Source organism: Nicotiana attenuata, unplaced genomic scaffold (assembly GCF_001879085.1).
Source record: "Nicotiana attenuata strain UT unplaced genomic scaffold, NIATTr2, whole genome shotgun sequence".
Taxonomy (NCBI): Eukaryota; Viridiplantae; Streptophyta; class Magnoliopsida; order Solanales; family Solanaceae; genus Nicotiana; species Nicotiana attenuata.
Genome location: NW_017670309.1, coordinates 606209 through 622387, shown reverse-complemented (window position 1 = coordinate 622387; position 16179 = coordinate 606209). Strand labels below are relative to the sequence as shown.

Here is a 16179-nt window from a genome sequence, read left to right as displayed (position 1 = left end):
AGTGTAGACAGATTAGTTGATTTGTTTTGACTGTCTAGCTAGTATTTTTGTTTTCTGCTATTAGATAGCCAGCTGCGTTAGCATGGCTATGGTTTTGTATAGATTCTCTTTGGTGATTAACACAACAAAAAAAAAAAGTTAATTACCAAAAAAGTACTTTTGAGAAAAATACTTTTCAAAATAAACTGATTTTTTTGAAGCTTGGCCAAACAGGCTATTACTCGATATATTAATTAACAGGATAAAGAATTTTCGGAGGGAAGTGGGTAATGACATATGTAAACCAGGGAACTGCTCGCGAGATCAATTGCTAACCATTTGAACAGCAACTACATTCAAGCATGAATTACAGAAGCCTCATATTTTATTTGGACATTCTGCTAACTGATTCTTATACAAAGGGAGCAATCAAGATATACATTATATGATAATCAGGCTTGCAGGAATTTCAACAAGGAACCTGCTAGGCCGTGCATCTTTTAGCTCAAACAATTGAATGCTGTAACCTACATCTCTCTTAAGGATTCTACTATCTACATTCTACTACACAAAGTTGAACCAATGACCTGCAAAGCATCTCCAGCGATTCGTTGAAAGCATATTATTCATTAGAGAACCATCACTTCACAGTACAAGTCGACTGCTGGCTGCCTTAGCAGATTTCAGGTTCAGCACATATGGTCCATGGAGCAGGAACAAGTGGCGTCGAGCTGCGGGCTGGTTGATTAATTAAGCACCTTTCTCAGATCATTGATCAACTGCTCTCTAGTTGCTGGCTCAACCTGCATTTGAGACCAATACGTCAGTTTCTTTAAAAACCTTGAAAAAAAAATGAAAAAAAAAGTGGAAGGATGCAGCTCATTGAAGTCCCAGCTACGAAGCAGGAATCTGATAGCTAACCTTTAGTAGGAGAGCAATAAGACCCTGTGGTAGAGCACGTAAATCCAATGTTGAATCGCCAATCTTGGATAGTTGAAGTAACACCTTTTGGACTCGCAACTGTTGTAGGCTTTCCTCGTAGTTATTAGGGTCGTTCTTCCATGAGAAGAAAGCTTCGTCATCTGCCCAGGCATCTTCTCTGCCTTCTTTTGAATCCAGAAACCACCTTTTCACCATATCCATCGCAGATTTGTAAGAAAGCTGGTCACCGGCAGCATCCCTCACAGTTTTGATCAGCGTCTCCTCCTCAACCCTTCTGCGCAATCGCCTGTAGAAGAACGAACGAGAACTTCCCCAATTTACCACTTCCCTGACTACCCCCTTTGCAGCCATTCTAAATGAAGTATCGTGCAGTTCCGCAAACTTTGTTGCTATTTGAGTGTATACTGGCAAAAGCTGCTTCTCGCGTGTTTTTATTTGCTGCTGTACGGTTTCAATCGTAGCATATACCCCAGCAGTCCTGGCTTCCTGAAGCCTTGACTTGAGATTAATAAGCTGTTGGTCAAGCCTACCCATGCACTCAAGCAATTCTTTTGTCCGGAATTTGATCTCAATCATACCTTCAGGCTCAAGGACATTTCCTCTAGCTGTTCGTTCAGCATACATTTCAATATGGTCTGAATTGATCTTACTATCCACAACAACCCATGCCCCACCACGGAGCTCGCCCATCATAGGAATGTACACAAAAACAGGCTGTTTGTATGTTCGAAGGTTCTCAACAATGGTTGATCCAGCCTGGAGGATACCTTCAAAAAGGTCCCTTTGTCCACCTGAAAATCCCCTCCAGTTGGCAAGAATGAAAAGAGGTAGCTCCTCCCTGTTGAAATCCATCAGTGCTTGAGCTGTCTTCGTTGCGGAGTCAGGAAACCATACTTGCCCTGCTTGAGGGACAACCCTTTCATGAGAATCAAGCTGTCCAGGATCGGCAGGGATTACTTGCATCATAGTTTGGGTCTCAACAGCAACTATTCCTACAGGGATTCCTCCAAGTTTTGCCCGTCCTGTTACAACGGTTCTTGCCCAGCCTTCCAGTGTCTCAACGAAGCTATCTCTGTCGAAAACGCCACCTAACCACTTTCCACTTGGATCTGTTAAGCCAGAGATAGCTGCTCTTGGATCGCATGTCGTCTCAGGGAAATACTCAATAGGTCTCTCTGGAGGATCCAAGGGAGTCAAAATAGGAAGTGGACCACCACAGTATGGGGGAACAAAGCTCAACCACTTCAAGATCGCAGACACCCCCTCAAGGTCATCTGAGACAGTCAGATGAACAACACCATTAGTTGCCATGATTTTAGGTCCACCAAGTTGCATGTGCGAGCTGTAGACTTCCCGGCCCAAAAGTTTGTTAAGTGCAGAATAACCAGTCAGAATTATAGGCTGATCGAGCCTCTGTATACACCGCATGCCAAGACGAGCAAGATAAGCACCTATGCCCACAGTTCTGCCGGTTACGTATGTCAAGGTAAATGTTTCATGGTATGCCCGCGAATATGCACTGGCAATGGCTCCACTACCACTTAAGTTCTCAACTCCGAGGCCATCCTCTTTTCCTATTATAGTATCTATAACCCATCGGATCTCTCCATCTGACAACTTCAGTTCATGAGCAATGACAGAAGATTTCATTTGTTCATGATCCTCAGGAGTCAAGTAAACATACTGAAAACCCCGCTCAGGGCTCAACTCATCTGACCACCCAACTCTAAAGCAAGATTTGACCTCCTCTGCAGCACCAATACGAGCCCCTGAATTTGCTGCCAAATAAATAAGTGGCAACTTCTGGGTGCAAGCAACATCAGTCACAGCTTGGAAAAATGCATCCTCTCTCGGACCAAAAGATCCATTTCTGAAAGTCACGTCATTTGCCACAATAATAATTTTCCTTCCTGTTGGGAACTCAGGAGTAGACATTTCTATAACCCATGCCACCATACCGACGTCATTGTGGCCAGGCTGACGCTCCACAGGGACAAGAGGAGTGCCCCAACTACCTTTTTGGTCAGGAAAAGCTAACTCTGTGGCTTTCAAGAGGATCTTACCCTTAGGCCTCTCTATTAGTGGAGCCTCAGTGGCCCAAGACTTCTCCAACGCGGCTTCAAAGGCCTGCACAAGGGATGTTTACAAAAGGTTGATACTAATCCAGATGATAATACCCAATATAAATGACTACTTTAGTTTGATGTTTACCAGTGGGAAATCGTAGCAGTAAGTGGTGTTACTCTTCCGGGCCAAAAGCCGTTTCTGGTCAAGCACCCCCAATGGTGGATAAGGTGCAGTAACAGGTACACCATGTAAAGGACCATCCCCGGAGGCTGAATGATAGACCGCTCTTTGTTCAGACACATTCTCAACTTCCCGATAGATCTGAGAGTTGAATTACCAATACTATGATGTCAATCTTAAATCAAAGTGTTTCACGAACACACAATACATGGCGAGAGAATAAAAGTCATGACACTTTCATCATATAAAAATTATAGGTTAAGACCATGGTTTAACCCAATAGAACGGAACAAGATATGTGAGTCCCTACTAATACAGAATGTACACAGTTTCCATCATAGTCATAGTAACTTTAATCCCTATACCAAAAGAATATACAACAATTAAACCTCAGTTTTAAACAAGTTAGGGGGTGGCTATATGAATGCTCACTGACTGTTTTTTCATTTAAATTCATACAAGGCCAAAATGAGATTAAAATATAGATTACTAGTAAGTTCTTTATATTTTCTACCGGCATGAAAATCTCTGATAGAGCTAAAATACTCCTGAAAAGCATATGGAAAGATCAGCCAATAAAAGAAAGTAATTGTTTCCAATCCAAGCCCAAACTATGTACTGATGTTTTTTCAAGTTGTGCATAAACACCACAAGCAGATAGTTATCAGATAAATTCCAAATTAGTCACTAAATGACACTTACATGCACAATGCAGGTGTGCCCTGTCACATTTGCAACCACAACCCTCCAAGCACCATTGGCTTCTCCTGCAGATGATATCCATAATTTCACTTCCCACTCACATACACCTAACCTATGCATCCTAACACCAACAGATGCATTAATTTCACAAGCCAACTCTTTCAAGATTTTCTGAACAGCACCTTCTTCGTGCTCATTGTTTAGGTCTGCCCTCCTGTAGTGGATTTATGGGAGAAAAAACACTGAGCTTAGCATGCCAAATTTTTACCGAAATAGCAAGCAGAACTCCTTAAAATTTCTTACTTATGATAGGGAAATAGATCATCTATCTGTTGCTCGCGCAAAATGTACAAGTACATATGAGCATGGTCAGATTTTAATGTTGTACTATGGAGATTAAGTTCAAGCTCCTCCAGGGCAGATGTTAAGGACCTCAAGATGCTCCTTGAAGTAAAAGACAGAGCCAAAGGAGATGGAGCGGTTCCCCGATCCAATCCTTGATATGCTAGTAGACCTTCATCTGATGTGGGTTGTCTTACAAGTGTTCTGAGAAACATCCTCTGGATTGGACGTGGCTTGTCTACAACAGAATAAAGATGCCATTGACGGTCCCGGGATGGAGTGTACTTTATATTATCATAGCCCTTAAGCTTGTCCTGTATTGTTGGGAGATTATGAACGTAAATTAGCTCTTAGAACCAAAAAGATAATAATAAAAGGGTACAAGAAGCATGAAAAAGAGTTGCAGAATATAGACCAATTCAAGGTAAATGGATAGCGGAGGCTCCAGATGACGCAACAGAGGCTCCTCCTCATAATACAGCTTCACAAGTGACCAGTGAAAGGAGTGCCTCATTGGACCTCGCCCTTCATCTCTCTGTATGATGCAGCTGATAACCCCAACACCTGCACTTTTAAGGCTGGTGCTCACATCTTTCTCTCTTAATATTTTAGCTAACTTGTTGATCCTTTCTTGAGCCTGATCTTCATCGCCACTGCAGTAGTGTATACCAATGATAAGCAAGAAAATAAATACATGTTACTCTGGTTTCTAGCGGATCAGTAGATCAGATGCACAAGCAAGAGATTTAGCATGCCACATATGAAGATATATGAAATTACTGTGAGAAACTTGCTTCTCTCTTATATCATCCAGGTTAAGGCCAATACTTATTTTTTCTATTTACTAATGCAGCTAATCCAAGATTAAGGAGAAGTGCTGCATTCATCTAGTTTGATCATCTGCAAAGTAAAGATGCTGAAATTATTGCAACCCTATCTCAAGTTTAACAACAGATTTAGACAGATGTTTCTGTAGTCTATGATTTACCTACATCTACATAACATCCAAAGTAGCAGTTTAGAGTGGATTCAAAGGACACTTTTGATACCTATCCTGAAGCAAACTCATTTGATTGTTGATGCCCACCAATGCAATATGCAGCATGTTGCCATGATTGGTTGGTCGAACCGATCCATTTGACATCTCTTTGTGCAAGTTGTGTGCTGTTTCCCTCAATGCAGCAGTTAATACTGATGGCAAGAGTTGGAGAGATTTGATTATTACCATGGCTCCCCATTTTCTTTCGCTGCGTTTTTCAACTAATGGTTTATCCATCTTATTGTCTCCAGACCCATTCTTTCTCTCCACATGTTCTTCTAAGAACTCCCATGTAGCTATTAGTCCAGATCTGTGCCACTGCATCCTCACACTCTCCTTAACAAGGTAGGGCTGGAATAGTTATCAAAAGTTAGATTTAAAATCATATCTATCTGACAAAAATAGGCAAAGCAAGACAAGTAAAACCTTAAAAAGCAGAAACACAGTACCTGATATAGTCTTCGAACATAAGTCTCCACAACCCTCCTCTGAAGGGTGTGATCACTGTGATCAAAAAGACCTACAAGTGCATCTTCGACAGCTAACGGAGCACTTACTAGAACTTCCATTCTTTCGTTGATGGCACTTTTCCGCTTAGGTGTATCCATATTGTCCCCTTCTTCAGTGAACATCTCTAACTCAGAAAGACTTCTGGCAATGCTTGAACGTAGTTCACTCAGTTTAGTTTGCTCTAGAAGTTGACTTGCCTTCAGTGCCAACTGCAGAGAATAATTTAGACGTAGGAATCACTCTTAAGGAGTTCTAGGTAACTTGATAATACAGTAACTATTAAGAACCAGACAAAGTTCTTAAATAGTCACTAAAAAAATGAGCATAAGAAGTGGTATTAGTAGTGCCTGAAAGTGGAAACAGAGGGAGGACCTCTCCCTTTAATCTTTTCGTTTTCCTCTTTCCTTTATCAAGGGTCAATAAATGCAATTGAGGATGGTGGTCGGGCTAGATAGTCAAACAGGCATAAGAACCATCTTTGATTGATACCAACATTATGAAGTGATCAAGAAAATGTGTACCAAGTCTACAAGGTCCATGTGACAAGAGGAATCAAGGAGTAGATCAGCAAAGGAAATGTTACTAATGCTGATCTTGAAGAACTTCCAGGCAGTGAGCTTGATAAATGACTATTGCCAGGTTAAGCATACAAATGACAGAAACGTGGCCTCAAAGAAGAGGAAAGAAGAGATATTGATAACTTGATAAATACAAGACAGACGTATTTATAGGTGTCAAATACAATGCACATGATATTTGTCTAATGTGTGAATATATCTAACTCAAGAAATTAGCTTAAGGACCAACCTCAGAATAATTCGTATGGTTGAGTGCTGAAAAACGGATAAGTTTATCCCTGTATGCTGCCGGATTTGGATATACCAACTGCTCCATCAGACTAAGTATAAGCTTATTTTTACGCCTAACACCCTGGAAAATAACACATTATTAATACATGATACCTTCCGACATAAACCGGACCAGAAAAAGGAACTCCTGTCATATTAATAGTTTGCTTTTGTACTAATAAACAAAACAAAAAACAAATATGAATAGTCTGCAAATACCTGATGAGAAAGCACAATGTCAACAACCTTCAGGAGATCTTTCTTGTATTGAAGTCGGAGGCGTTCAATTACATCAGCCTGAAAAAGGAAGCGAAGAGAACTGAACGCAATGTCAATGAAGAATCAAAAAACATCAGATTTATGAGCTCATCTGAGTCCCTCCCTATTTTGTGACTGTAGATTTTATCTGATTTCTTTGAGTAATAACAGTGACAAGTTTGAATCGTTAACTGAGAGAGAATGGAGAGACAATCTGAACATCATTCATTGGGCAAAAAAGTCAGTTAACAAACAGGCCTCATTTCAGGAAGGTACTGGAGATGCAAACATAAGTTGCCTTTTTTTATCATCTATATGTGCTCAAGGGCTTCTACTAGGATAATTTACCAAAAAGAGGACAGCTACAAATCAGATAAAATACATAAAAAGATGTAAAAAAATATCCAAGTATTTATACTAATGGAAACGAGTGTCTGAAAGCCTTGTTCAGTTAATCAAAATGAGCTGCCTTGAGAAATGAGGACCACAGCTATTAATTACACCTTGTTAGCGGTTATTGTGTATCACCTCAGATGTTAAATGTCCTCATATCTGGAAAAACTCTGTTACTATAGGTCTATGCCATAGAATACTCTGCTTAGACTTTGACAACAACAAAATTCAATTAAAGAAATGGAAAAAACCTTCAAGGAATTTTCAGTGATAAGAGGTTAGGGGATTGTGTCTGCTATGTAGAACTTCTTTAAAATTTCTAGCATTTAATTAACTTGCTACATTATGAATCATCATTGTTTCCTCTTATGATATACTAATAAACTAGGACAAATTTTTTTAAGAACTTTGTTTAGCCTACATCCATCCAAGTCAGAAGCTTGTCAAACTTAAACACGTGTGGATAATTATAACAAACAATTTGTTTGCATAGGCAACTGACCTGGATGTTGTCACTGAACAATTCTTCAACAGATAGATACTCTTCAAAAAGAGAGTGGACAATTCCACGGGCATGACTCTCTCTTCCACCCTCGTAGGACTTGACAACACTCAATAAAGGTTCAACTAATCTTTCTTGAGCTCCTCTTTCTTTATCAGAGCAGGACCTTACGTGTGCCTGTACCAAGATAGAGATAAAACACATATAAATGAATACTAGTATCCAGATAAATAAAGAAGAACAAGGTATTATGTAAAAGAAAGAGGAAAATGATAAAAGACTCACTTCAAGAACGCCTCTCAGAATTCTAGCTGGAAATTCAACATTTTGCAAGCTGAAAATGCCCTCATACTCCTTATATTTTGCTTCCAACTGAAAGGAGAGCACACGGCAAAATTATGAGCTAGAAAAAACTACAACTTTTTCCCCAATGGAAGAAACATCAAGGGTCCTTTACCTCATTCCTTAGGTCCTTAGGAAGTCGTGTTGCCAGCACTGCTAAGCACTCTTGCCACTGCAGGAAGGGAAGCTCAGGACTATCCAGGCAACTTAGCAGGTTTTGAATCACCTGGACAGAAAAAGAGTTTCATTTCATCACTTGGAGAAAAATGATTTATTCTACTTAGCTGAAAAGCATGTTCCACAAGCAGTTGTTTTCTGCACCACATCATGTAATTAATTATATTTACTTACTTCATCAACAATTTTTTTTTTTTTTGATGAAGTACGGTGTTATATTGATGGCATCAAGAAGATGCTACTTACTTCATCAACATTATGCTCATATCCAGCAAGAATCATCCTTGCTGCATTCTGACTTGCAGCACACCTCTGATGAACTTTCCCAGATATTGCAGTTGGAGGTCCCAGAAGCGGAAAACTTCCACGAAAAGGCTCTGCTTTTCTAACAGCTGAAGGGTCATCTAAATCAAGAGATGCTATGAGCTCACCAGCCTACAATTAAAGTTACATTATTGTTTTTAGAATCTGTAAAGGACAGAAATACTATGGTCATATGACAATATGGTTACCTGCATTGCTTGACCATCAGACATCTTAAAATGGATAACTCCTGAAGCAGGTGAAAGAAGGGGCATGCACATCTTCATAACCTCAACCTCTGCATAAGGTGTATCAGCATCAACATGACTGCCATCGGATATCAAATATCTCAAAAGTTTGCACGGTGTCTCTGCCACTAGCTTTGATGGATCATGATCATTCTGAAAGCAAGGAACATTATGTGATAAGAGGATGCAAGTTCTTAAAAAGCAAAGACATACTGGAAACTGAAAATCTATTGGCACCTGCAGCAAGCAAGTCCTTCCGTCAATAAGAAGACGAGTTCCAGCCGCTTCCTCCTCAGCATATATAACATGACTATTTCCGTTCAGCTGCAGTTGATCAAGTGAACTTAGAACGTAGATAATACTATTTCAAAAGTGAAAGGAAATCGATGTAGTTGATTTCTCAATATTGTTTCTACAAGGTAATATACAACATAGAACACTAAGGCTATTACAAACAATGGTGCAATTTGTTAGAAAATGGCAGTAGCAAGTTGTAGAGTGATTTATAATTGCCTGCATCAGTAGTCCTCCATCACGCAGAGTATGTATTTCTGCTTCAATCTCTGATTCGTTCATTCTCAACCTATAGCTTCCTGGCCCTCCCTTCACCATATTTATCTGAGAGACACAACCACCAAACCAATTAGTTGCAGACCATCCAGCTTGGCCAGAATAAAAAAAGGAAGAAATGGAATTAACTTTCTAAATCTTTCTTCTTGAGATAGAAGGATATTTCCAAAATTTTCCAACATCTATCCTTATCTACCAACACCAACCAAGGCCCACAGGAAACAGCTTTGTGCCATAGAGTGAGCGAAACACATTACTTACAGTGTACTTGCTCCCTTCAATATTTAGTGAGACTTGAGAGTTCACAAGAGAAATATGCTGCACACAGAAGGTTGACAGGTTATTTTGAAGTTGATACAGACAAAATGGGAAATGCAGACAGAGACAAGCATTTTGTGTCTGATACCTTGGGCGGGATTTGTCCTTTTTCAAGATAACCAACATATTCAGAAACCAAGGCCGCACCACTTGCAGATGCTTTCTGAGTCAGAAACATTAACAGGAAAAGGAAGATATTAGCCACTAAATTTGCATGTACTTTTTTATGATCATTTAAATTTGCAATTAAATTGTCCAGGATTAAAATATTTAAAGACCTACTCCTAAATTTTATTACTTACATAAAGAGCTCCTCCAACCACAGAAAGATACCAGGGAGGTCTTTCTGCTCTAACCCTCATAGCAATTCTACTATCCAACCAGCCTGTGTGTATTTTGTTCTCTCTATAATCGGAGGCCTGCAGTAATGTCCAACTTTATAAAAGAGAAATAAAACTGAGGAGTCAGGCTTAGAGTTGTGTATCTAAGACACCTACATGTAATAGATCAATTGTGTAATCAACATTTGTGCGAATTTCTCCACGTATCTGAATTTCCTTCAGTCCGAGGACCATGTTTGCAATGGCTAGGGCTCTGGATTCTCCAAATGCAAAAATATGTCCTGTGGGAAGATTTAAAAGCCCATAAGTTTCAGAAGGTCAAGGCTTGACGCCTAGAAGATGCATGGAAAAGATCTTCATGAGAGATTCTAACAGTTTCCAGCCATGGGTGTGATAAGATGGTATCATAATTATCATGAAACGCCAGAACAGGAGTTAACTTGGGGAAAATAGGAAACAAAGAACAGACAAGATTAATCTCCTGTTTAAAAAGAGATTAATCTATCACCAAAACGTTCTGTCAGGATCTCCTAAATGAAACACGCAGAAAAACATGAATAGAAGCAATTTATTTCAAAATTCTATAGGTAGCCACAAATTGAATATTAAGGACTTCAGATTTATCAAAAAGTCTGACATCTTTAATTTGCCCTTTTATGGCCGCCTGTAAAGATACCAGCTTAATTGATGTTATACAGCAGTACTCTACTGTAAACAACTAGTTTGACAATCACATGAGCAATTTAATTTTCTTAGCTTTCTATAATTAGTACAACAAACTACAAAGGATACTGATTTATGCACGCTTGCTGATACAAGTTCTTCAGAATGTATTTGTTAACTAATTTAAGTTAAAGTTGCTTAAACTTACTGGCTTTAAACGTTATATGACAATGTGGAGAAAACTGCATTACACAGCAACAAGTGCAAAAGGAACTTTTCCATTCAATTTTAATCCATATTTCATAACACAATATTTCCTTAAAAGAGTTGTATAATATAAGCAAATTTCTTTCTTTTAGGTATAAGGAAGCAAAAGGTTTTCTTTTAAAAGCTTGAGTTGTTAAGCATAACCATCCAGAAGCCAAAGTGGGAAAAGAAGATGAACTGCCTAGTTGACGCTGCATGTTGTAGGTCTTAGTAAGTATTTTGATTTGAAAAAACTGAATAAAGAAAAGAAATTATGTTGCTTGTTGAACTACAAATTCAAGACTGCCAAAAAGAAAAGAGGAAATAAACTTATTATCCCCCACCCCCTAAAAAAGAGGAAACAACTGCATAATTGAAATTCAACGTACCAAACTGAGAATCTGAAAACTCATGAATGCCTCCACCAGACTGCAAGCAAAAAATATCTTTAAGCTCAGCAATAATCCAAGGATTCCAATGTTTGTTTCCATTACTTTGCAAGCACATACCTTTACAGAGAAGTAGGCCCACACATTCGGCTTGCTTTTAAAACTCAGTTCCTACAGGATGTCATTAGATTAACATTGACTCATCCTAAAATCATGAGATTATGTAACGAAAGTGAATTTTTTTCAGTAGTTGTCAATCCCGACCTGTACTTTACCACTGGTAGGCTTAAAACCATCATCAGGATCCTCACTTGTAACACGAACAGCCACACAATGACCTTTTGGCCTTGTTGATTCAGCCTTGTCAAAATCAAACGGTGTGGCAACAATTGATGTTTTTCTCCAAGCGTCATATCCTCCACCATGTTCCATCCCGTAGAATCGCCTTATTTCTAATATAATCACAAACGAACACTTAATAATGGAGGTGAAGGAACCAAAACATATTAAGCGAAGGAAAGTGATAAGGTAGGGAGTAAACCTGGAATTTGCCACAATGGGATCCCCATTCCGACAGCAACTTGGGCTGCCGGCAGATTCATTTCTGCAATCCATTCAGTTACGGGGTGTTCCACCTAATAGATGTGGAAAATATTAGAATATTTCTTGACGAATTTCAAGAACAAAATGAAAATGAATTGTATTAAAAAAAGAAGCTTTTACAGTGGCAATCAACATCAAATTACTTCATGTATTTAAACCGTTGATGCATTGGCCTTTAAAGACAATGAAACAATAACTATCTATAATGGCAAAACAAAACTATTTTGGATCGCCTATACTTGGTGAGTAACAAAATTTGGCATGGGCCTGCATGATGCAGACTGCAAATGTAACCAACCTGTAACCGTGGGTTGAGTTCTAAGAAGTAGTACTCTCCCGTATCCATACTATAAAGGTACTCAACGGTGGCAGCTCCAACGTAATTGACGGATTTGGCCAGTCTTCTAGCAGCCTGCTCAAGTTTTTTCACCGTCTCTGGAGAAGCAATTGTTATTGGCCCTTCTTCAATAATCTAAATATCAAGATATTGAGCATATTAGTGACAACAATCAATTTACGTTTACCCTTGGCTGCCTCATGCAGATTCCTCTGTTTGTCTCACATTTGCAAATATAAGATGAGTAACTTTTCTCCATCATGAATCGCTAAGCAATAGCCAAAAGTTAAATATAAACTAACCTTTTGGTGACGCCTTTGAACACTGCAATCACGGCTGTGCAAGGCTGCAACATTGCCATATTGATCACAAAGCAACTGGACTTCTAGATGTCGACTCTAGTTAAAAAAAGAAAATGATAATAAATAGAGGACTTCAATTATTCAGAAAGGTTTTCTCTCTGAGGCTAAGTCAGTGCATTAATGTCGGACAAGATGGATGTGGCCTAACCTGGGAAGCAACTTTCATTATAAATATGGGGGAGCCAGGAACTTCACCCTGAACTTGCTTGAACAGTGCTCTTACTTCATCATCATTATGAACCTGAAGTGAGCAAGAAATAGCTAAATACCCAATAATTAGGTAGAGTGAATACCTTGTGAGCTCTTCCAACATTTTCATTCGGGAAGGAAACGCTAATGAAAGAACATATCACATTAATTAATATTGGTTAGATAAGCTAATGTAACATCAAATAATAAGCAGCTAGACTACTTGCAGTAACATCTGTTAAGGGACAGACCTTTCTTATGCCTTTACCGCCACCTCCCCAGGATGCTTTAATCATAGCCGGGTAACCTACATCTTGACAACTAGCAATTGCTTCTTCTGTTGTATAAACACATGCTTTGGAATATATTTCATCTGGTATAGAGACCAAGCAGCTCTCTGGAGGAATTTTGACCTGGAGATTAAGTATTGTCAAGCATACTGACACTATGAAACAAATGGAGCAAAACCCTAACATAAAGACTTACGTGGGAGCCACTCCATGGGAGAGTTGGTACTTGTGCAGCTTGAGCAATCAATGATGAGCCTACTTTGTCCCCAAGTGCTGCCATTGATGTAGCAGGTGGCCCAAGGAATACGATCCCCTTTGCACACAATGCATCGGGTAGTTCAGGGTTTTCTGATGCATGACCCCAACCAGGCCAAACTGCATCAACATGAGTTATCTCCGCCATCTAAACAACAGAAAATAAACACTGTCTCAGCAGTTTTCAAACTCGTTATGTCATGGAAGGCATCCAAAATATGTTCAGCTCCAAATCTGTTAAAAAAATATCATATTATCTTCACAATTTTCATCGTTTTGATATAAAGTCCCTGTTCCCTTTACATGCAGGTTTTTAAGACTGCGGACAGATACACTAACTGTCATTTGGCTTCTGATGAAACGTCAGCTAAAAGGTTATTTTTAATGTAACTTTTACAAATTAGTTGGATAATTCAGCTTGTATATCAGGCTTTGAGGTGCTAAATTCTTAAGAAAGAAGTCCTAAAAAAGGAAAGATATTTACAAACCTCAACAATGAGCTGCACATTGGCATAATTGTTGTTATTTGTCCCACCAGGAACTTCTACAAACTGATCGGCTATTCTAATGTGCTCCGCATTTATTCGCATGTCCTCAGGTGTAGCCATTGCCACCAACAATATTGCCTTCTCTGTGCCGAATGTCTCATAAGCCCACGTCCTAATACTACGTATAAACTTGACCGCAGCCATTCCATTGTTTGCAATTAAGATACTATGAATAGGCTGCTTTCCACCAAGGGCATTACAGAACTCAGCAACTTCCGATCTAGCAATTGGAGACCTCAGTGGAAGCGCACCATTAATATATCCATCGCCATTTTTTATGCCTATCACTGCTGGCCTCCTTTGAGATTCTGACATATTGCACTACCTGAAACCAAAAGGGACTGCATTTGGTTACTTGCAATCATCGAACAACTCAATTAACCAAAAGACAGCCGAGAGACAAAGCACTAACTAATAGAGTACTTCTTGATCTCCTACGGCATACTCCAATTTCTGAATTAACAAAAGCTATTAATTCAATTTCAAACAAAACCAAATGGTGATCATAACCAAAATTCCAAGAAAACAACTTTACGTAGGATCAAAAGCATAAACTTATTTATCTCATAATTCCAATATATGTTAGCCAAAATTAGAAGAAAATAAAAGATCAAAATACTTCCAAAAGGAGAACCAAAAGAAAATAAAAGTAAAGTAAAACCCCCCAAGATAACAAGCATATACAATTGAATAGATACAAACTACAGCTTTAAAGTTCAGCAGAATTCACTGAGATGCATTATCACAGTTGGCATTAAAGAAAACCAAAAGAAAAGGAAAAAAAAACTCAAGAATTGAGAACAAAGTGAGCCAATTGTTTATCCAATGAAGTCCAGTTACACATTAAAAATTGACCAAAACAACTAATATTCTCAAAAAAAATGAAGAAAAATAGCACCTTTCACAGTTTGCAGCAAAATTCAGACTCTTTTTCAGTATGATGGAGCCTATAACTAAAACCCCACATAAAGAAAAGAAGTAATATACACCCAAAAGGTAGAAATATACTAAATTGGCATTTAAATTTTACCAGAGTTTGAGAAAAAATTCACCTTTGCGGGTAAATGGCAAAAAGCTGCAATCTTTAGAGAAAAGAAATGGAAGTGAGGGAATTCTTGAATTAGATAGGGGGGTGTATGAAGCATAAAATGGTACAAAGAATTGTAGGTGAAAATTAGCAAATGAGCATAGTGTGTGATAGTCCAAAATCCAAATCTGAATACTGTTTTTTTTGTAATAAATAGTGAGGGGAGGGAGGAGGGAAGTGAAGATGGTTTGAGAAATGTGGAATTAGTTAATAGGTTGATTAATTTGGTTAGGATTGGTTGGGTGGGTGGGTGGTTCTTAAATATTAAGGGGGTACAGCACGTGGTCCTGCTTCTGCCCATATTTTTGGTAGTTTCCATCTCTACACTTTCCAATCTCAACCATGGATTCTACCTACGTACATTTAATCAATAGAATCATTGAGGAAGAGGCCATCCTTTTAATGCAGAATGTAGGTCGCTTTTCATGTCAAGTTATTCAGATCGGATATAATTTTTAAAATTTATGAATTTAAATATATTATAATATTTGTGTAGCTCTAAAGATTTCTTTTTAAGGGTAAGATGATAGTTTAAAGTTGGCTTATTAATATATTTAAAAAGCGAATATTCTTTTTAAACAAAGAATAAAGAATATATAAAATGGAATGGATGAAGTATTTGTTTGTAATGAGTAGAGTATTTTTTTTTTTTACTTAATCTGTTTACCTCTGTTCTTTTCAAATGTTAGGAAATTGTGTAGCAATTTGTCGACAGATGCATCTACTACTAATTTAAACACTTAAAATAATTGTTCCTGCTAGATCATTAAACGATATTGTAGGATGAGTATGATTGCTTAACTCTTAGCAAGAGTTTTGTATTTAAGTCGTGAAAACGAAAAAATTCGTGATAGAAAATGCTTCCCCTTTAATGAGTCTTCCGAATTTATTGATTGAATGAATCCCGTATACAAAATGATTGTAACAACTAAAAAGAACTACTCCTACAAGCAAATAATAGGCAAATTCTCTTTAACCAAAAAAAAAAAAAAAAAAATAGGCAAATTCTCAGGTTGAAAGAGAACAGCTACTATTGCTAAAGTCCAACATAGGGGATAGCTCAAGCTGTTGGCCTAACCCCATAAGTTAGCTGGTAGAGTCAATCTTAATTTCTGCTAATTACTATTGCACAAGTGAAATCGGCATTCA

General features: G+C 38.4%; 1 protein-coding gene across 2 annotated transcripts; it reads right to left on the bottom strand.

Moving 5' to 3' along the window:
• Window positions 1-299: 299 nt before the first annotated feature.
• On the bottom strand, window positions 300-15252 carry LOC109237604 (acetyl-CoA carboxylase 1-like). 2 transcript variants are annotated; one of them, XM_019403924.1, is made up of 32 exons: window positions 14974-15252; window positions 13884-14268; window positions 13337-13543; window positions 13102-13263; window positions 12810-12902; window positions 12602-12697; window positions 12261-12434; window positions 11901-11994; window positions 11624-11811; window positions 11480-11530; window positions 11360-11399; window positions 10218-10342; window positions 10023-10139; window positions 9809-9883; window positions 9664-9720; window positions 9346-9450; window positions 9070-9156; window positions 8794-8985; window positions 8528-8716; window positions 8220-8330; window positions 8048-8134; window positions 7763-7939; window positions 6829-6906; window positions 6569-6691; window positions 5701-5970; window positions 5262-5602; window positions 4628-4865; window positions 4174-4526; window positions 3871-4084; window positions 3133-3309; window positions 901-3048; window positions 300-782 (listed from the first exon to the last, which is right to left on the bottom strand). In XM_019403924.1, exons 2-32 carry the CDS (start codon window positions 14256-14258, stop codon window positions 726-728), a joined length of 6801 nt encoding a protein of 2266 aa, XP_019259469.1. In that variant the 5' UTR covers window positions 14259-14268; window positions 14974-15252; the 3' UTR covers window positions 300-725. The 2 variants fall into 2 exon arrangements, with proteins under 2 accessions (XP_019259469.1, XP_019259468.1); XM_019403923.1 differs by having other exon boundaries at window positions 14996-15252.
• Between the last annotated feature and the right edge of the window lie 927 nt (window positions 15253-16179).